The 20,892-nt window shown below is 42.2% G+C and overlaps 2 protein-coding genes across 3 annotated transcripts in view; one reads left to right on the forward strand and one right to left on the reverse strand.

The window, feature by feature from the left end:
- Positions 1-1,920: 1,920 nt before the first annotated feature.
- On the forward strand, positions 1,921-12,027 carry derl1 (derlin 1). Its single transcript, XM_079241353.1, has 8 exons — positions 1,921-2,221; positions 3,478-3,589; positions 3,696-3,760; positions 4,435-4,461; positions 4,788-4,883; positions 5,056-5,108; positions 10,304-10,414; positions 11,553-12,027. Exons 1-8 carry the CDS (start codon positions 2,069-2,071, stop codon positions 11,695-11,697), a joined length of 762 nt encoding a protein of 253 aa, XP_079097479.1. The 5' UTR covers positions 1,921-2,068; the 3' UTR covers positions 11,698-12,027.
- Positions 12,028-14,956: 2,929 nt separating this feature from the next.
- zhx2a (zinc fingers and homeoboxes 2a) overlaps positions 14,957-20,892 on the reverse strand; it is a 23,568-nt gene continuing 17,632 nt past the window's right edge. Inside the window, exons 6-13 of one of the 2 annotated variants that reach the window (XM_079240354.1) lie at positions 20,659-20,874; positions 20,422-20,506; positions 20,065-20,250; positions 19,006-19,415; positions 18,623-18,875; positions 18,394-18,547; positions 17,742-17,861; positions 14,957-16,371 (exon numbers count right to left, since the gene is read on the reverse strand). In XM_079240354.1, the coding sequence (XP_079096480.1) occupies positions 17,744-17,861; positions 18,394-18,547; positions 18,623-18,875; positions 19,006-19,415; positions 20,065-20,250; positions 20,422-20,506; positions 20,659-20,874 (1,422 nt within the window). In that variant the 3' untranslated portion in view covers positions 14,957-16,371; positions 17,742-17,743. Of the gene's footprint in view, positions 16,372-17,741; positions 17,862-18,393; positions 18,551-18,622; positions 18,876-19,005; positions 19,416-20,064; positions 20,251-20,421; positions 20,507-20,658; positions 20,875-20,892 lie in introns of both variants that reach the window. The other variant, XM_079240353.1, reaches the window with a different exon arrangement.

The following is a 20,892-nucleotide window of genomic DNA, read 5'->3' on the forward strand; positions in this document are numbered from 1 at the left end:
ATAGCTTCCATATTATCTGAGTGTAGCTTATCGAGCTTCAGTGCTGCATGTTCTGTGAAAGCATCTCTGAGCGCAGGTCTTTCTTGGTCATTTCACAAGCAGACAAATAAGTGCTAAAGCATTTCCTTTGTAGAGCAGTCTGGAAAAGTGAATATATAAAAATAATCATGGATTCCTCCTGTCTATAAGCAGTCTTGTGGGAGGCCTTTGTTCTGGACATTAGTCTTTATTTAAATAAATCTAGACTATCCATTGTTCCCAGAAAATATTTCTGAACAGAAGTTAAACCTTCTACTTTGAAGAATTAGTTTAAGATATAGTTTTGATTTGCCCTAATCATCATTTTTTCAAATGGTTTAGTTCAATCTACAATAAGATAAAACCTCAGGTAATTTAAGCCAAGTCTCCACATGTGACAGTGAGTTAAATCAGATATAAAAGGCATTTTAGTCTGGAATTAACATTAGGCCCTGTCTTGTGAAATCAGCCTTATATGCTCCTACAAACAGCACAAACACAAGTCTGAGATCCATTCCTACCCTGATGGGTCCGTAGATGTCTCTGCCTTCTACAGTAAACTCCATGGTGGTTTTATTTCAAAATATCTTAACTGCAGTGAAACTCTACCTTAAAACGACTCAAGATACTCAAACACAGCTGATTATCCAGATACACAAGAACAAAGTGAGTTCAAATGAAGTCTGCAGAGATTATATGATTTTTTTCCTTTTTTGACCTGCAGATGAGAGTTTTCTCTCTTTAAGTTAGACAAAGTGATGATTGGCTTTTGGTATGTTGTCTTTTTTTTTTTTTTAAATTCTCTGATTAATTTCCCTGATGATATGCCCTTTCTATCATTCATTCATTCATTCATTTTCTGAACCGCTTATTCCAATTCAGGGTCGCGGGGAAGCTGGAGCCTATCCCAGCTGGCTTTGGGCGACAGGCAGGGTACACCCTGGACAGCTCGCCAGTCCATCGCAGCCCTTTCTATCATCTGCAGCAGATATATCATGCTGATCATTTCAGTTTATAAACAGTATTTATAGAGACAAGCAGAGCGCATTGTTTCTCTCTTGTTTCTTAATTCTTTATATATAAAAACAACAACAACAACAAAAAACAACTAAACTGAATTTAATTTGCAGTAAAGTATATCAGCAGCACAGGTTTCATTGGTCACATTAATATAAAAAGATGAAGAGGAATGTGATCTCGTGTTCTTGGTTTATACAGATCTTGATCTATACAGATCAAGAACATGATCTAATTAATTCTGAAAAACGGAAAGTTTTATTTATTTATTAAAGCAAATGCAATACATGGACATCGTGAGCATTTCATCTCCTACAGGTTGCTGTTACTGACAGGAACTCTTCTGACTCTGGCACGCCTCTGCTTTTTGCTGGCGTCTTCTGGATGGTCAAATGGGGGTAATTATAAATTACACAGGAAATACAACACTAAGAAAGCTGGTAGTTTTAGGAGATTAAAACTCGTCCGGTTTAAGTATTTTTACTTCAGATTAAGAGTCTCGCTCTCTCTCTTTCTCTTTCTCTCTCTCCCCCCTCGCGCTTCCCAAAAGCAGACAAAAAGTAAGGACACACAACATAAACATTAAAAAAAAAAAAAAAAAAAAAAAAAAAAAAAAAGTAGTAATAATCCTAGATTTATTGTCACCTTAATGTTCATTCTAAGTATCAAATGGTTGATACAAGCTTTTATTATTATTATTTTAAAGTACTTCAATATATGTGGTAATCTATTTAGGTTAAGTTCTAAAGGTTTAGCAGGACTTAACCAGGTGGTAGCATATAGGTGGTAGTCTGGTTTGGTTAGGTTTTCATGGATTTCTGGCTTTTCTTTTGAAAATCTGAACCGGAAGTTGCCGCTGAGATCATATTGAATTCATGACGTGAAGCTAGCTTCTGATTAGCCACGTCATGTAAACTTAGCAGTGAAACGGCTGTTAGTTAAACGCAGAAAGATTAAGATTTGCGGGTTTAAGGTAATTTTTTAAAGGAGATTTTATTTAAAATTTATAAGTTGTCAGGAGGCGTGAGGAAAGATGTCGGAAATCGGGGATTGGTTCAGAAGCATCCCTTTAATCACCCGGACCTGGTTTGCTGCTTCCATTGCTGTTCCCTTTATGGGGAGACTGGGATTGGTTGATTTCAGGAATCTTTTGCTGTTTCCGGAACTGGTCTTCAACAGATTTCATGTAAGTTTTTTACGGCTTTATTTATTTGACCGTTTAGGAGCAAATAGTTTGTTGGTAGTAAATGTTTAGTTTTGTTTCGGATGTGTTGGGTGAGTTAGCCGGTGGCTCACAGGCCTGAGTTGTGCTTCAGCCAATCAGAGGGCGCGACGCAGGAGGGTAGGACTTCCGGATGCTGTCAAAATGCAACCTTCATCTAGTAATAACAGAATAAACATATTAATACTATAATACCAGTGCAATAAATAGTCTATTAATAATTACCAGAAGATTAGGTAGAATATATTTTTAAAATAGTTTTTGGTAATAAAAAGTCATATTTAACTCCACATGACAGTGATGGAGACATAATTTTAATTATGAAGAATGTTTTGCATAAAGTAAACGTTGCAGGCTGACAGATTCTCAGACTGGTTACCAGTGACTTTATGCAATATCTAGAATGTATATCTAAAATGTTTTACTAACTACAACCCAGGGTTAATTTACATATAAACAGGCTCCTACCAGTGCTTTAACTTACATCCAAGACGTTTTGGGCGTATTTGGAAATGACATATTATTTAACACCTACAGTAACAGACTACTGTAAAGATTTAAATATTTTTTTTACCCAAGTTAAAACAATTGTTGTTGATGTTGAAAATGCAACAAAAGCCATCATAGATAAGAGCTTATGGTCAAGTACAATATACTTTTTATACAGGTAGACTGTCAAGAAGTATTTTAGCACCATTCTTCAGACTGTGGGTCATTATACATCATATAACTGTACACTGCTTTTGTGATAAAAATAGGTGAGAAATATCTCATAAAGAGTGTTGTAGTCCTCTAATTTATTGTATTATAATAATAATAATAATAATAAATTTGTTGTTTTTTTTAACAAACAAACTAGTTTTGGATTGAAACCTCCACCCGAACTCGCCACAAAGCTTCCGGGTGGATGTGAAGTAAAAGTAAAAGGCCTCCCACAAGACTTTCTAAGATTCAAGGAGCCAGCATCAAACAAGAGTTGATTTTTTAAAATTTTATAGTCAACTACAAAGATTCATGTTTAGTTGACAGAGTAATAACTTTTAATATGGCAGAGAAGTAATTAAACAGTAATAATTATTATTACTATCCATGTAAATAAAATGTTTTGTGGTTTAAAAATTTCTTATAAATTGTGTTGGTTTGACCTCCCTGTGGTAAACACCACAATCTCCCAGTTGACTATATTACTTTTGAGTTAATATCGCCTTTGTTTGTTTCAGCTCTGGAGACCAGTGACGGCCACTCTTTTTTTCCCAATAACACCTAGCACTGGCTTTCTCTACTTAGTCAACCTATATTTTCTCTACCATTACTCCTCTCGGCTAGAAACAGGTGAGATCAGCAGCCTCCTGCTTCACATGTAGTCGCCTGAAAAGCATCGTAGTTGGTTTTATTCTTGCTATTATCTTTGTAATTGTTTCCTTTTTTTATTCTTCAGGGGCATTTGATGGCAAACCTGCAGACTATGTTTTCATGCTCTTCTTCAACTGGATCTGCATTGTTGTATCCTTTGACTCAAACAAAGGAGACTTCTTACACTTTTAATGACACATTGTGGCCTTTCCATTGCTAATCATTCCCCAAACATCTAAAGCTACATCGCTGTTAGCCTGGTTTTCATACTGACTCTCGGCTGCTTTCGTTCCTGCCATCATTTCTCTTTTATCTGTCTTTCCCGTACCCCCATCTCCCTCTCTGCAGCAGTGTGCCATGTCAGGGTGGCTCTGTGCCAGTGGCCCAGTGTCAGTCTACCCCTGCAAAGGAGAGAAACCTAATCTAGGTCACAAGCAGCACCAGCAGTGGTAGAGTCCAGCCCACATCTCAGCTCAGTGCTGTTTTGTCAGGAGTTCAGCTCTTACTGTCTGTGCGCATTTTAACAGATATCTTCTAGTTGTAAAACAAATAAAAACAAACAAACTCATGTTTCATTAATAAAACACATTCAGGTTTGTCAGCTCAGGTAAGATTAAAGGAATGGGAGGTTTTGAAAAGAGCTCAGTTTCAGATTTCTGATCTGCCAAGGTCACATCCTTTGTTGAAAATGACAGATGAGACTGCCTTGTCTTCTTGAGCTGGAGCAGATTTAAATGGACCACTTTCCAGTTGCCAGCTGCTCCAATCTCAAGTGGAAATGTGAGTGCATAAACTTGTTGTTGTCCTTGACTCTGCGTCTGTAGATAACTGGGCTGCTCATGAACATGCGGGTGAGAATCCTTCTCTTCATTGTGTTAGCAGGCAGTGTGTTTTTTCCAGGTATCACTTGAGTTTTACAACAGTGTCTCGCTGATACCCATTTAAATACAGCTTATGTAAAAGCATCTTAAAAATGCTGGCATTTCTGAAGAAGCTCTTGAAGAGATTTGATATGTAATTCTGAAGTTATCACTAGCACCCTTTGAAACACTGTAGTTTTAGTAATGTTACTGTTGCAGGGAATCGTTTAGACTCTTGCAGAGGTATGAGCTGGGACATGGTCTATTTTTGAATGATGATGATGGTTTAATTTTTTTTTCCCTTTAAATATTTGCAGTTACTGATGATTCCTCTGATCATGTCGGTTTTGTACGTTTGGGCTCAGTTCAACAAAGACATGATTGTGTCCTTCTGGTTTGGAACGCGATTCAAGGTATCAAACGATGAATCAAATGATGCCTGTTGGTAACAGATTAGAAACGACGCTACAAACTTTATACACACATCAAAAGATGCAGTAAAAATTGCATTACTTTAGTTATCATAATAATAAGATTTGCTGTAGTGCCGAATATGAAGCTGCTCTTTCTTGCTTTTTTTTTTAGGCTTATTATCTACCGTGGGTCATTCTGGCCTTCAACTTTATCATCGGAGGGTCGTAAGTACAAATCTTGCATTTATTTTAGCAACCTGGAATTTTTACATGCAGTTGTAGCTTAACCAGACTATCTCATTTAACTTATTTTCTTGACCAGAAATAAAGTCCAATAATCCTACTAAAGTTGATTATTCCGACTTGTAGATGTTACAGTAGCCGTTAATGGACCAACACAACTATTTAGCTAGCAACAAATTACTACCATGCTGAGGGGGGAGTTTTACAAACAAGATACATACCATGTCTTGCAGTTGTTTTTTATGTCGGTGTTGTTCTTTCTCTCCAATTTTCCCACGTTTTTTTTTTTTTTTAAAAATTCTGGTCAAATCTTGGGATGGGAAATTGGAGCATGCACATAACTCTTAAGCCATTTTGAGTCCTAAAGACATTTAAGAATTCACCCCCCACCTTGGCATTTTTTGTGTTTTGTTGCCTGGCAACCTGGAATCATAATGGATTGATTGAAGGTTTGCATCATTTAATTTTCAGAACATGGCAACAGATTTGAAGATATACATTTTTAACATTTTATAATTGCATACTAAACAACAAATAGGACAAAATAACAGAAAACATCAATGTGCAGAACTATTCATGCCCTTCAAGTCATTGTTTTCTAGAGCCACCTTTTGCAGCAGTTAATAAGAAGTCTCTAGGAGCTTGCCACATCCTGCCACTGTGATTTCTGCCCATTCCTCAAAGGAAAAATGCTCCATCTCCTTCAAGTTTGATGGTTTGCTCATGTGAACAGTCTTTAAGTCTGACCACAGATTCTCAGTGGGATTGAGGTCCAGCACATTGATATGTTTCCCGTTTAACCACTCAAGTGTTGCTTTAGCATTATGCTTGGAGTCATTGTCCTGCCGGAAGGTGAACCTCCATCCTGGTCTCAAATCCCTTACAGACTGGTACATTAGCATAATTTGTCTTTCCCTGGACTTGGACCAGTTTGAGTTTTTCTGCTTTGCAGCATGATGCTTCCACCACCATGCTTCACTGTGGGGATGGAGTTCTTGGAGTGATGTTGGATGTGCACTGGATGTATTGCTCTCCTTGATGGCTGAAAAGATCCATTTCAGTCTCATCTGACCAGAGCAACGTCTTCCGTACATTATTGGAGTCTTGCAGATTCCTTTTAGCAAACTCAAAACGTGCTTTCTTATTTGTAGCTGCAGGTACTGACTTTTTTACGGCCCCTTCCATAATGCCCAGCTCTATGGAGTGGATGGCTTACTGTGGTCTTATGTCAGAGACCCCAGGGTTATTCTCTGTGCTGCCTTTCTGACAAATGCCATTTTTACTCACTCCATAAGTTTTGGTGGGCAGTGCTTTCTTGACGAGTTAGTTGCAGTATTATATTCTGTCTTTATAATTATGATGGATTCGATGGAGCTCCTTTGAATCATCAAAGAATTTGTATTTATTTATTTATTTATTTTCTTTTTAACCCAACTTTTTAAAAATATTTTTTGTATCCTAAAGATTTAATTTCACGTCAAAGTTTTTGTTATCTTCTATTAAATCAAATTAAAATAAAGTTTATTAAAATTATAGCATGTGATGTTAACAAACTAGTTGAAAATCCAAGAGCAGGGGGAATTTTTAAGGCACTGTACCATCCATCCATCCATCCATCCATCTTCTGCCGCTTATCCGGGGTCGGGTCGTGGGGGCAGCAGCCTAAGCAGGGAAGCCCAGACTTCCCTCTCCCCAGCCATATTTGCCAACTCTGCGGGGGGGATCCCGAGGCGTTCCCAGGCCAGCCGAGAGATGTAATCCCTCCAGCGTGTCCTGGGTCTTCCCCGGGGTCTCCTCCCAGAGGGACGTGCCTGGAACACCTCACCAGGGAGGCGTCCAGGAGGCATCCTGACCAGATGCCCGAGCCACCTCAACTGGTTCCTCTCGATGCGGAGGAGCAGCGGCTCTACTCTGAGCCCCTCCCGGATGACCGAGCTCCTCACCCTATCTCTAAGGGTGAGCCCGGCCACCCTGCGGAGGAAACTCATTTCAGCCGCCTGTATACGAGATGTCGTTCTTTCGGTCACGACCCACAGCTCATGACCATAGGTGAGGGTAGGAACGTAGATCGACTGATAAATCGAGAGCTTCGCCTTCTGGCTCAGCTCCTTCTTCACCACGACAGACCGGCGCAGAGCCCGCATTACTGCAGACGCCGCACCGATCCGTCTGTCGATCTCACGCTCCATCCTTCCCTCACTCGTGAACAAGACCCCGAGATATTTAAACTCCTCCACTTGAGGCAGGACCTGACTCCCGACCCGGAGAGGGCAATCCACCCTATTCCGGCTGAGGACCATGGTCTCAGATTTTGAGGTGCTGATTCTCATCCCAGCCGCTTCACACTCGGCTGCGAATCGCTCAAGCGAGAGCTGGAGATCACGACCAGATGAAGCCAACAGGACCACGTCATCCGCAAAAAGCAGGGACCCAATCCTGAGGCCACCAAGTCGGATCCCCTCAACACCTCGGCTGCGCCTAGAAATTCTGTCCATATAAGTTATGAACAGAATCGGTGATAAAGGGCAGCCTTGGCGGAGTCCAACCCTCACCGGAAATGAATCCGACTTACTACCGGCAATGCGGACCAAGCTCTGACACCTGTCGTACAGGGACCGGACAGCTCGTACAAGGGGGTCCGGTACCCCATACTCCCGGAGTACCCCCCACAGGAGCCCCCGGGGGACACGGTCGAATGCCTTCTCCAGGTCCACAAAGCACATGTAGACTGGTTGGGCAAACTCCCATGCCCCCCCCAGGACCCCAGAGAGGGTATAGAGCTGGTCCACTGTTCCGCGACCAGGACGAAAACCACACTGCTCCTCCTCAATCCGGGATTCGACTGAATAGACCTTACCAGGGAGGCTGAGGAGTGTGATTCCCCTGTAATTGGAACACACCCTCCGGTCCCCCTTCTTAAAAAGGGGGACCACCACCCCAGTCTGCCAATCCAGCGGGCCCCCGATGTCCACGCGATGCTGCAGAGGCGTGTCAGCCAGGACAGCCCCATAGCATCCAGAGCCTTAAGGAACTCCGGGCGGATCTCATCCACCCCCGGGGCCTTGCCGCCAAGGAGCTTTTTGACCACCTCAGCGACTTCAGCCCCAGAGATAGGAGAGTCCACCCCTGAGTCCACCAGCTCTGCTCCCTCATGGGAAGACGTGTTGGTAGGATTGAGGAGGTCTTCGAAGTATTCCCTCCACCGACCCACAACGTCCCGAGTTGAGGTCAGCAGCTCCCCACCTCCACTGTACACAGTATTGATGGAGCACTGCTTCCCCCTCCTGAGCCGCCGGATGGTGGACCCGAATCTCCTCGAAGCCGTCCGGAAGTCTTTCTCCATGGCCTCGCCGAACTCCTCCCATGCCCGAGTTTTTGCCTCGGCAACAGCCAAAGCCGCATGCCGCTTAGCCCGTCAGTACCCATCAGCTGCCTCCAGAGTCCCACAGGCCAAGAAGGCCCGATAGGACTCCTTCTTCAGCTTGACGGCATCCCTCACTGCTGGTGTCCACCAACGAGTCCTGGGATTACCGCCACGACAGGCACCAACGACCTTACAGCCACAGCTCCGGCTGGCCGCCTCAGCAATAGAGGCACGGAACACAGCCCATTCGGACTCAATGTCCCCCGCCTCACTCGGGACATGTTCGAAGCTCTGCTGAAGGTGGGAGTTGAAGCTCGCTCTAACAGGGGACTCAGCCAGACGTTCCCAGCAGACCCTCACAACACGTTTGGGCCTGCCAGCTCTGACCGGCTTCCTCCCCCACCATCTGAGCCAACTCACCACCAGGTGGTGATCAGTTGACAGCTCCGCCCCCCTCTTCACCCGAGTGTCCAAGGCATGTGGCCGCAGGTCCGACGATACGACTACAAAGTCGATCATTGAACTGCGGCCCAGAGAATCCTGATACCAGGTGTACATATGGACACTCTTATGCTGGAACATGGTGTTCGTTATAGACAATCCATGACGAGCACAGAAGTCCAATAACAAAACACCATTTGGGTTCAGAGGGGGGGGACCATGCCTCCCAATCACTCCCCTCCAGGTCTCACTGTCATTGCCCACGTGAGCATTGAAGTCCCCGAGCAGAACAATGGAGTCCCCAGAAGGAGCACCCTCCAGCACTCCCTCCAAGGACCCCAGAAAGGGTGGGTACTCTGAACTGCTGTTCGGTGCATAAGCACAGACAACAGTCAGGACCCGTCCCCCCACCCGGAGGCGGAGGGAAACTATCCTTTCATCCACCGGGGTAAACCCCAACGTGCAGGCACCAAGCTGGGGGCTGATGAGAATGCCCACACCTGCTCGGCGCCTCTCACCATGAGCAACTCCAGAGTGGAAGAAGGTCCAGCCCCTCTCGAGGGTACTGGTTCCAGAGCCCAAGCCATGCGTCGAGGTGAGTCCAACTATATCTAGTCGGAACCGCTCAACCTCGTGCACAAGCTCAGGCTCCTTCCCCACCAGAGAGGTGACGTTCCACGTCCCTAGAGCCAGCTTCTGCAGCCGGGGATCGGACCGCCAGGGTCCCCGCCCCTTGCTGCCGCCCAGCTCACATTGCACCCGACCCCTACGGCTCCTCCCGCAGATGGTGAGCCCACGGGAGGTGGGGCCCATGTAACCCTTTCGGGCTGAGCCCGACCGGGCCCCATGGGCGAAGGCCCGGCCACCAGACGCTCGCTCTCATACCCCACCTCCAGGCCTGGCTCCAGAGGGGGGTCCCGGTAACCCGCGTCCAGGCAAGGGAACATTCATGCCCAGGTTGGTCGTCATCATAGGGGTCTATGAGCCGTGCTTAGTCTGGTCCCTCCCCTAGACACCTGTTTGCCATGGGTGACCCTACCAGGGGCATAAAGCCCCCGACAACATAGCTGCTAGGATCTTCGGGACGCACAAACCCCTCCACCACGATAAGGTGACGGCTCAGGGAGAGGCACTGTACATGAAAGCATAATTTGTCTTCCAACAGCATAATATCTATGCGTTAGTCTGCATTTAAGTAACTTGAGTTGATATCACTTCAGCTGGACTAAGAAAAGAATAGTTTTCTATTTAAATACCAGGTTTTAGTCGGACACAAGGATTAATTTATTTTCTAACTTTGTGTGAACTTATGAAATACGTTATCATGTTTCAGTAAGCTATGATGGGTCTTCTTCTCTTTGTTACGGTGCAGTTTTGTGGATGAGCTGACAGGAAACCTGGTGGGCCACCTGTACTTCTTCCTCATGTTCAAATACCCCATGGACCTGGGCGGTCGCTCCTTCCTCTCCACACCAGAGTTCTTGTAAGTTTACTTTTATTTGAAGGAAATTTAAAGTAAGAAAAAAAACCACATTTCATGACTGAAGTTGAGTTTCCAAGCAATGAAACAAACACAAATTTTATATTGTTTATCCAGTTTCTTCTTAGACCAGTTCCTTCTTGAACCAGTTTTTACATGGTTATAGCTTAATAAACTGATGTCTTCTGGAGAAAATAGACAAAATCTTTTATGTGTTCTTAGTATTTTATCTTTAAGGCTGTGTCAGTGTCAACTATTTTCCTGAAATTATTACTGTTTTGATGTCAACTTTATTTATAAAGCACATTTAAAGGTCAACGGCCAGTCAAAGGGCTGTAAATCGGCTAAAACTAAAAATGATACTAACAAAACAAAAAAAACCCAATAAAAATAAATGAATAAAAGCAAAAATTAAAATTAAAAGCAGATAAAAAACAAAACGAAGAAAAAAAAAAAACCAGAAGTAGTGAACACTGCTTAGCTGACAATTTGCTGAATGTACAGACAGGAGTAATGTGCGAATACTGCTTTGTTTAATACTGTGAAAAATGATTAATAAACACTAATTTTATATTGTTTATCTTAGACCAATTCCTTCTTGGACCATTTTTTTTTCGTGTTTATAGCTTAATTAACTGATATCTTTTGGAGAAAATAGACACAAAAAATGTATGTGTTCGTTCTTAGTTTTATCTGTAAGGCTGTGTCAGTATCAACTATTTTTCTGAAATTGTTACTGTTAATGTCAACTTTATTTAAAAAGCACATTTAAAGTCCAACGGCCGGTACAGTGGAATGTGGACATAAAGAAAATCGGCTAAAACTAAAAATTATACTAACAAAACAAAAACATAAACAATAAATATAAATGAATCAAAGGAAAAATGATTAAAAACAGATAAACAAAAAAAAACCCAACAAAAACAAAAGTAGGGAACGCTGCTTAGTTTAAGGCCAGGGTGAACAAGCTGGTCATAAAGACATGTTTTAAAAATTAAGACAATTTGCTGACTGTACAAACAGGAGTAATGAGTGAATACTGTGAACAATGATGAATAAATATGTTAGATGAAGGACAAGTTGAGCATAGATGACACCTTTACTGTTCCATCATATTTTTGCCATCTCCTCCTCTCTCTAGGTATCGCTTCTTCCCCAGTAGGAGGGGAGGAGTGTCAGGGTTTGGTGCTCCTCCCAGCAGGAGGCCAGCTGCACAGGAACAGGGAGGAGGAGGAGGAGAAGGACGTCGCAACTGGGGACAAGGCTTTCGCCTGGGAGACGAATGAGAGGAACGCCTCCCTCTCAGCTTCCACTAATAACAAATAGTTGGGCCCCTGATGTTTTGGGCTAAAATTCTTGCTTCCTCACATTATTTCTTGTTCTTTCTCGAGTTCAGATTCGATTCATATTATTTTTATTTTTTAAGAGCTGCAACGGGATGAAATGTGAGGAAGCACGTGTTTTTAAAGCAGCTCTGCACTGCAGGACTCTGACTCTGGCTTTAGGCCCCATTCACCAATGAAAGCCAGCTGCTCTTTCTCAGCTGCTGCGGATGTGTCCGTGTCAAGCAGGCAGGAAAAAACAAATAAATAAATCGTTTCTTTTCTGTGATGATCCTTCTGCCACCCTCTCATTTTCTTCTTTCCTGCCCTCTTCTTCTTGCTTTCTTCCATCCAGAACTTGCCACTGGGCTGTCAAGATGAGGGAAGTTGCAGCTGCACAGCAGCATGCTGTTGATTTTGAATCTTGTGTTTCTCCCTCTTTGTGATGCCATATCAGATTACATTGTAATTACCAACGCACCAGGAGCGCGCTATTAGCCATCCCTCAGCACAACATGGGCAAAACTATTAAGAGATCAATGTTTCTAGGTCTGAATTATAAAATGTTTTTGACCCTCTCTGGCACAGAGCTGGATCTTTTTCTGTCAAAAAGACCTGAAACTGAGGTAAAAAATGGATTGTTGCTCTTCTTTTTGTAAATACAGTTGTTTATTGAAAGCACGTGTGAGTCTGAGAACATCATTTTCTTGTTTTGCTAATATAAGACTTGAAATAACTGTGTAGTGGCCCAAGCGTTCGTCTGATGTGGCGATGTGGCTGGTTGTAAATCTGACATCACAATACGGTATTACACTGTGAAAAACCTAGTTGGGGGTTATAATAACTATTTCTTATTCATCTGTAGACTCTTGGAGTAATTGGAGGAATAAACTGGTTAGCTTTGTTAAATGTCAGCACAGTTTGAAAAGCTTTAGTCTGATGAGTAAAAATGAAAATGCTTAAATTCACTAATTCTGACCTATTGCCTATTGAGCTGCTTAAGCTTTAAGTGAACAGTTAAAAGGCACCTTTCACCAAACATTTCTTCAGCTGCAGTTGCTTTGAACAACTTATTGGATGCCTGTAGGCTATTAGCATAAAAGGCTTTAAGAGGAGCTGGGAGCTAATTAACTGATTTTTCTTGCACAGCAGAAAGAAGCTGTTATCAAAAGGTTAAAGAGCCCATGTTGTTGTTAAGAGGCATAAAAATACTCCGTTTCATTCAGAAATACTACCCGTCTTCTTCCCTGAGCAGCAAGCGTTGAGGTCTCCAGTCTCAAACTCTTTTCAGTAAGTTGCACTATCTTTAGACTGTGACTCATTCTCCTTTCTCTGCACACATTTTTCATACCTATTTAAATTTGGTAGCACAAACCTTTCACAGCTTCAACATATAAAAGATGCAAACGTTAAAACTTGACCCTCCAAATGAAAAACCAAGATGTGAAACTATTTTTGACAGGCGACTATCCTACATGTCATCATTTACTGTACACTAACAGGAACATTTATTTTAAATAGATCACCACACATCAGTTTTGGACTTTGAAGCAAAATGAACGTTTTGTTGTTAATAAAACATCTTAAAACCTGTACAAGACCAAAATAATGTATTGCACTCAGACCTAAGTTATGCAAAAAACAAGTGTGCTCTGAAGAATATAAAGAAGTAACCAGTGTCACTTTACCTTATTCAAGTGTTCAGATTATAGACTTACTGGGTGAATTTTCATTCAGTAGAAAAATAAAACATACATAGAAATGCGTTGCTGGAAAAAAAAAAAAAAAACAAACCTTTTAAAAAAAAATCAATGAAATCAAGGACAAAAAAAAGTGCTGAAACCATGGCCACCAAAATCTAATTTAATAGTTTGTTGCCACTTTTCCTTCAATAGTCTTCATCATCCAGGTTCTACCTTTCTAAGCCATTCATCACCAGTCAGCTTTGAAGGCTGAAGCCTTGTTGAGTACCTTCTTTTATATTTACACCATAAATCTTCAGTCAGATTGAGATCTGGATTGCTTGCTGGCTGTGTCATTAACATGTCTTTCTCGCATGGAAGACTGAATGATGAAAGTTTCCAAAGTTTTGATGTGCGTCTTTGAATCTCCTGCAGAAGTAATGGCTGCCATCTCCTCTGATCCTTCCCTGACATCAATGTATTATTGACCATTTTAAAACGTTACACTGAACATGATCCAAACACAGCAGATTAGTGATGCACATTACTTCCATCCTTTTTAACATGGTTTATGTTTGGCTTTTCTGAGTGTAAATCCCATTTTCCTCAGGCAGATTTTTACTGTTTCAGTCACAGCTCCTGTTTCCACCCATTAGTTTTCCATTTGTTGTGTATTTTTTATTTTAAAGGTTCATTATTTATTTTATTAATTATTTTGAGTAGTCCGTCACAAAGCTTTGGCAAATTCTTACTTGGTCTACCTGTAGGTTTCCTTATTTACAACCTTCTTATTTTAATAGTTGTTTCTCCAAATTTTAGACACATCAGAGCAAAAACAAAGAGTATCTTTTGCAACACTTAAGTTTCTTTTTGGTTTATAATCCTTTCTATTGTTTATACTCACTGATTTGTCAGAACCACTTTCCTGTTAATCATTAAAGGTGGAGTATGTAAGATTTTCAATATTTTCAAAATAAATTAAATAAAATAACTACAAACATAATTAGAAAGTGTTCCAGTCTCTCCATATTTGATGCGTTAAGTTACAAGTTTAATTAATGACAAAAAACACTTTTTTTTCACTGGTAGGCAAACATTTAAGAAAGGTCTTTGTCATTAATTAAACATGTAATTTAATAACATCAAATATGGACAGACTGGAACCTACATGTTTTAAAAAAACTATTATGACTGTAGTTATTTTTTTAGTTAATTTGTTTTGAAAATATTGAAAATCTTACATACTCTACCTTTAAGGGGCAACAGCTTGTAAAAGCATGCAAGCACAATCTCTCAACTTCAGGCTAATTTGCATATGTAGAAATGTGCAAGTTTTTATTTTAAAAACGCAAATAAAAAAGGTGATACCATTAAGAAAAAAACAACATCCTCAGGTGTAGAAACCTCATATTTATCAGGGTTGTAATTGTTTATTTGATTTACACTGCAGTTGCACGGAGAGATTACACAGTTAACTGTTTATTGAATTGCAGCAGACTTGAAGTAGAAAATGAAAATGCAAGCGGTAATCCGCACTGGTCAACCAAACATACAGTATTCCAGATACTTGTTGGAACATGAAAGTAAAGCAGCAGAAACCAACATGCAGTCAGCAGACAGCCATACACCTGCTGTTAAAAAATCATGGCTCAATGAAAGCTCAGACTTCTCTCTTTAACTGCACAAATATTGCCAGGGTTTGAGATTTGACCCAGAAATCCCTTTGAATTTGACTTACTTCTGAAATGAGTTACAAATTCAAACCGCTGATATGCATGCGAGCAGTTCACCACAGCTTTGATTGCTGTGGTTGCCCAAATATTTCCCACCAGTTGCGAAGTTCATCTTCTGTATCACAGACATTCATGAACTGCCATATTGAGTGTGAATAGAAATCAATAGAGCCAACTTCAATTGATGGCTCTAAAGACAGAAAGCTGGGATAGAAACTGTGTGTTCACATACCACAGCTGAACCAAATGGATATCTGACTTAAATAAAAGGAAATTCTTTCTTGTATTTTTGCCCACAGGCTTTTGAGAGGTTCAGAAAAGAATATGTAAAGAGCTGAAATCCTACATAACTCAGCTCTCTTTGTCTGAGGCTGGCAGGAAACGGCGGGTATAAACTAGAAAGGCAGCACGGTGTGATCGAACAGACCCTCTACTCTCCGATTTATCATTGTTATATGAGAGAAGGTGAACATTCTGTACTGTTTCGGCCTCATGAACACACTTCAGGCACTGATCCTGGAGCAGCTGATAAGAAAAGATACCAGAATTTAGTCTGTGCAGCGCGTTTAAGCATGGTCAAGGTGCTGCTCATTGTGGTCTGTCCGAGTGTTCGCTCTGGTCTCTCAGCAGTGAAGCTCACTCTTTTTACTCACCCATTTAGCACATCTGAGTCATTCCCTCCTTCAGCACCGGATCTCTTATGAAGGCGTTTGAAAAGCAGCCTAGTATAACAATATGTATCACTATCGCAGGAAAATATGCAAGTGCCATCAAAATGTACTCTTAATGAGTCATGACAGTGTGAAAAAAACTAAAACAAACAAAAAAGAAAAAGCTGATTTTCAGCAAATAGACTATAATACAATTTGATCTTTGAAGAGCAAAAACAACACATTCCTGTTTGGGGTCCACATTCAAAAAGATAAGTAACAAAACCAGCTCTCCCAGTTCAACTGTACAAACCTTTTCTGGTTTTTTTGGAATACAGAGAAATATTTACAGGGTTGCTTTAAAAAAACAAAACAAAATGATAACGAGAACAATGCATCAAGTCCAGCTTTGGCACTCCTCTTCATGACTGTACTTCTCATCAGTGCCTAAACACTGGAAAACACACGGCCCCTGGCGCTTTGTGATGACATCACGGGCAGACACATCACTGGCTCCATAGTCGCTTCTTGTCTGGCGGTGCTGGTGACTCAGCATTCACTGATCCGCTCCATCTGGAACAGAAATATGTCTAAAATTAACACCTAGCAAATATGACTGAAAATTTACATGACTTCAACTGGAAAAACAACTTATTTTTGTTTGATATTGAAACAATTACTTGTGATGTTGCAAATATGGCATAAAAACAAAAAGAAGTGGCCATAAACCAGAAAATGTCTCATCTTTTGCATTTTCATTTTGCTTTTATGTGACCCTAATGCCTCCGTCTACGTGTCTGATGCTAATGATGGTGTATGCGTCTTTTTGAGGGACCAATCAGGGGTAATTACAGACTAATAACATCCCAGGCAACTGGAGGCTGCAGCTGTGCCATCTTAAAGAAACAGTTCACCATTTATTAGGCCAGAAGCCGATATGGGCCCGTCGAACATTCATTCTCTTAGGTCCTCCCTGTAGAGAGTCACAGATGGAACATATCCCAGCGTGCTTATGAACCAAACGTCAGCAGTGGCCATGTGGGACTTTTTTTCCCCCTTTTTCTTCCCTGAAATCTGCAGATGTAATAAAAACTTGATGCCGCTTTACAGCGACACTAAGATGGTTTGAGAGGTGAAAGATGTGGCTTGTAGATGAATTAGCTATGAAGCAGTAAACATTTGATGTCCATTCATTATGTCACCGTGGTTCATTCCTCTGTTTTTACTGCTCATACAGGTCACAACTGTAGCCTCCAAGGCTCTTCCAGGAGGAATAAAACAACTTTTATTTTCCTTTTCTTTTTCTCCTTGGCAGGAGTAAATTATGGGCTCTTGATCTCCTCTTGCAGTCAGGGGGTGTCATCCTAGAGGACTGGAGAAAATGACCTTTTGTGACCCGAAAGAGGAGGACGGCTTCGGGTGTATTAGGTTTCTTTTCTTTTTCCCCCCCAGATAAACACACAATTCACATTTACCTCCAGATTTCTCTTTCAGGACCTCCTGCAGACCCCAAACCAGATGGTCTGAACAAAACCTCTAACACAATTTACAGTCCCTTAGGTCAATAGATACGGAATGTCACATCGAACTAAGCAACTGGCTCTTGTCAAAATGACACCTTTACACCTCCAGATAAGACTCAACGGCGCCAGGAGAGAGACCCGGCAACTCTGCTTTGATCCTCCCCGAATATACATTCTGGGTGACAGATCCACCCCTCTTCCCACAGGAAGAAACTCCAGATGCACTTCTTTGTGTCTTAAATCTCCTTTCACTAACTGGTTTAATGTAGCCTACATGATTTTTGTTGATAGGTTTGACTGAAGTTTCCCTTTTTATTCATTCTCATATGTGATTTAAATCCTTGAACTGATCACACATCAGAATCAATCATGAACACTTTACTACACAACTAAAGGGCCATTTCACCTGTTCTGACTTACCATCAACTGGTGACTCTTCCTGGTTGCTCGAGGGTCAGAATGTCAGTGTCCATTGCTAGTTTCTGTCTTTCCACTCCTCCCTCTGAGTTGTCCCCAACAGCTAGAGTAACTTTTACCCACCTGGCAACAAAACAGAGAAACTCTCAACACTTAAACTCTTTTAATAAACTACAAAAAAGTGGACTTCCTGTTGCAGGTGTTCTGGGAGAGAGGAGTGAGACAAATGAGTGGAGTAATTTAGAAATCTTAGCTCTCCATTGCCATGTGACTTTCTTAGACTTTTACTGATGAAAAAAAGAAAATGAAACAAATATTAACAAATATTGCGGCGGCAGTGGAAGAGCGGGTTGTCCAATGACAGGAAGGGTGGTGGCTAGAAATCCCATTGCCCCAGCTATCTGTCGGCATCACTGGTTCATGAATGAGTGTGCGGGTTTCGGTGGTGGTTGGCGAGGATGTAGGCGCACGTTGGCGGCCAAGTTTCCATCAGCCTGTTGCAGGGCTACATGTAGCTCACCATCAGCAGGTATGAATGTGGACTGAATGAATAAATAGTTTGAGTGCCACCCCAATAGACAGAAATATAAATAAAACCCATTATTATTATTATTAAGTCTATATGAAACATTTGCTTTCTCTTTCCCTCACTCACCTCTCTTGGTCAGTAGCATTACAGCCGGTCTGGTCCTGCCTGGCCTGGCTCAGGTCTGTCACACCCTGGGCTAGTCGGTCACTAAGCCACTGGACTTTGTCTTGTTCGGACCGCTTGCAGTTCTCGGCAGCCGTTATGTTCCCACCAGTCCTCTCTGCTGCACACATGAATGTAGGATAAACAACATAACTCTGCAAGTATCACGAGCACGTTCTCCTCAAGAACTCACCCTTCATAGCCTTGACTTCTAAGGAAATACTCTGTTCTTTCTCTGAGCTCTGGCCGTTCTGTTCCTGGCCCGCTTTCGGCTGCTCTCTAAGGTTTCTGTTTTGGACACTTTCCATCCAGTCCAGAGTTTCGCCGTTTTTCAGCGCAGAGCGGTGGTCCTTGAACCAGCGGACGATGTCTGTGCGTCCCAGGCTGGTTTGCACCTCCAGCTGGCTGTACTCCTCAGGAGACGGCCACTGGGTCCGGCAGAACATCTGTCAGACAGAACAAAATACATGTCTTTGTTAAAGAAAGTGAAGCAATCAGAGTTTTATTCCTTCGCTGTTATTTTAAATCACATTTTGCCTTTAAACGTCCCCTAGCAACATGTCTCCCTCTTCTTACCTCTTTGAGCAGAGCCAGCGAGCGGCTAGGGATGGGTGCTGGACTCGTGGAGGCTGAAAGAATGGGAGGGTGTGGAGAAGAAGAGCTCGATGATGTTAGCATGGGGGGAGACGCTGAGGAGGAGTGGGTTGGTGGTTGAGGGAAGGAAACTGCGAGCACAGGAGGGGAGGATGATGAGGAGGAAGAGGACAGGACAGGCAGATGAGGAGAAGAGCGCAGAGGCTTCCTGTCCTGCTCTCGATGAGACGCTCCATTCAGCAGCGCTCCCCTCGGCCGCTCTAGTTTGTCCTCCGTGTTCTTGGAAGCCATAGTGAGTAGAACCTTCTCCATGTTGTCCCTCAGGGCTCTGCGCTCCGAAAACCAGCAGTCCACCTCAGTCTTGGACAGCCTGGTCTCCTGGGCCAGCTGGTCTACAGACAAAAAGAAAGAAAGTTTTGCGGATCAGGTGAGATGCATCATCTCAGTACGGACGGGTTCTCATTTAGAAACCTCAAAATTCAGTTTCTCTCCAGGGGACTAAATAAAAAAAAAAAAAAAAAAAAGGGGGGGACTCATTAAAAACATTTTTGCAATTCCTGTCATGCAGAAACAGGCCTGCAGCTCCTCCAGGGTGGAAGAAAATGAAGTGACATGCTGGGAGCTTGTATAAACAGAAAAAACCCCCCAAAATATTTAATTTTATACAATAATTTAGAACATCTAATTCATAAGAAAGGATCCTGAGCTTGACAAGAAACACAACAAAGTGCTAATTAGGTCGACTGCAACAGCACAGAAAAAAGCCCAGTATGACTGTGAGCGCGTAGTTAGGAAGAAGCTGAAAAGTTTTCTTTTCTGTACTTTGTTTACAGTATCATTAATGACTCCCTCACTGGAAAATTAGGTTTTCTTTAACTTAGCTAAACACAACTCAAGGAGGGAGAAAAGTTTTTTATTTTGCTGATCTTCACAGCCCAAATAAAAGTGGGCAAAAATCTAACATTACATTTCCACCATTTACCCCCCCCCCCCGGAGACACGAGTTCTGCTCTTGTTGGGTGGGTTGGATGAGGCCTTTACCGAGCTCTGTATCTGTTGGAGAACCACTTCTCTGGAAACTCTCCTCCAGTGCTTTCAGCTGCTCCGATGACTTCCCCTTCACCCTTTCCAGCAGGGGAAACTGGTTGGGGACCACTTTCTTAATAGGACCATCTTTTACTGGTGGTGTTGTCTCAGCTTTCACCAGCACAGGTGGTGGAGGTGCACCTTCAACACAAATACACACACAAACACTTAGTAACCAGACTTTTTCCAGGACAATCCAGGTAAGTGGTGTTATTTAAATGTTTTTTTTTTTATGTTTAGTAGTCAAGACCAGAAACTAAATTATTCACAATGGGGACACGTCATAATGAGATCATTGACTTAAACACATACTTTTCAGATTGAGGAGTCTCTGTTCACTGAACCACTTCTTGATCTCCCCTCTGGAAAGCCCGGTGGTCTCTATCAGCCTGTAGATCTTTCATATTACATAACAGAGGAAGAAATGAGGTTGTGTGTGGAGGTTTGAGGGTTAAAAATAGAAAAAAAAGTGGCAGAGGTCCTTTCATTTTGTACAATTACGTCATCGCACACTAACACTCACGCAATGCCGTTTCACTCACTTATTACCTCATCTTCCTCTGGGAAAGGGCACTGCATGTAGCTGGACCTCAGCACCGACAGCTGCTCTGCTGTTTTATTGGTGTCAATGGTGAAATTCAGCAGTTTGGGTGACGTTGGCTGGGATGTGGCCATGGGAGCGGAGATGGTCTGAATGATGGACGGTCGTTTACTCTCCGTGGCGACCACTGGGGAGGTCAAGGGCCGTTTGAGTGCCTGTGATACCTACGGTGACACACAGAG

The sequence above is a fragment of the Telmatherina bonti genome (genome assembly GCF_933228915.1).
Source record: "Telmatherina bonti genome assembly, chromosome: 5".
In the NCBI taxonomy this organism is placed as follows: Eukaryota; Metazoa; Chordata; class Actinopteri; order Atheriniformes; family Telmatherinidae; genus Telmatherina; species Telmatherina bonti.

What these genes read in the sequence shown, in the direction of transcription:
- derl1 (XM_079241353.1), top strand. Translation starts at nt 2,069, where the DNA reads ATGTCGGAAATCGGGGATTGGTTCAGAAGCATCCCTTTAATCACCCGG. An exon ending in AACTTTATCATCGGAGGGTC is followed by an intron (nt 5,109 to 10,303) that starts GTAAGTACAAAT and finishes GTTACGGTGCAG; the next exon opens with TTTTGTGGATGAGCTGACAG. An exon ending in CTCTCCACACCAGAGTTCTT is followed by an intron (nt 10,415 to 11,552) that starts GTAAGTTTACTT and finishes TCCTCTCTCTAG; the next exon opens with GTATCGCTTCTTCCCCAGTA.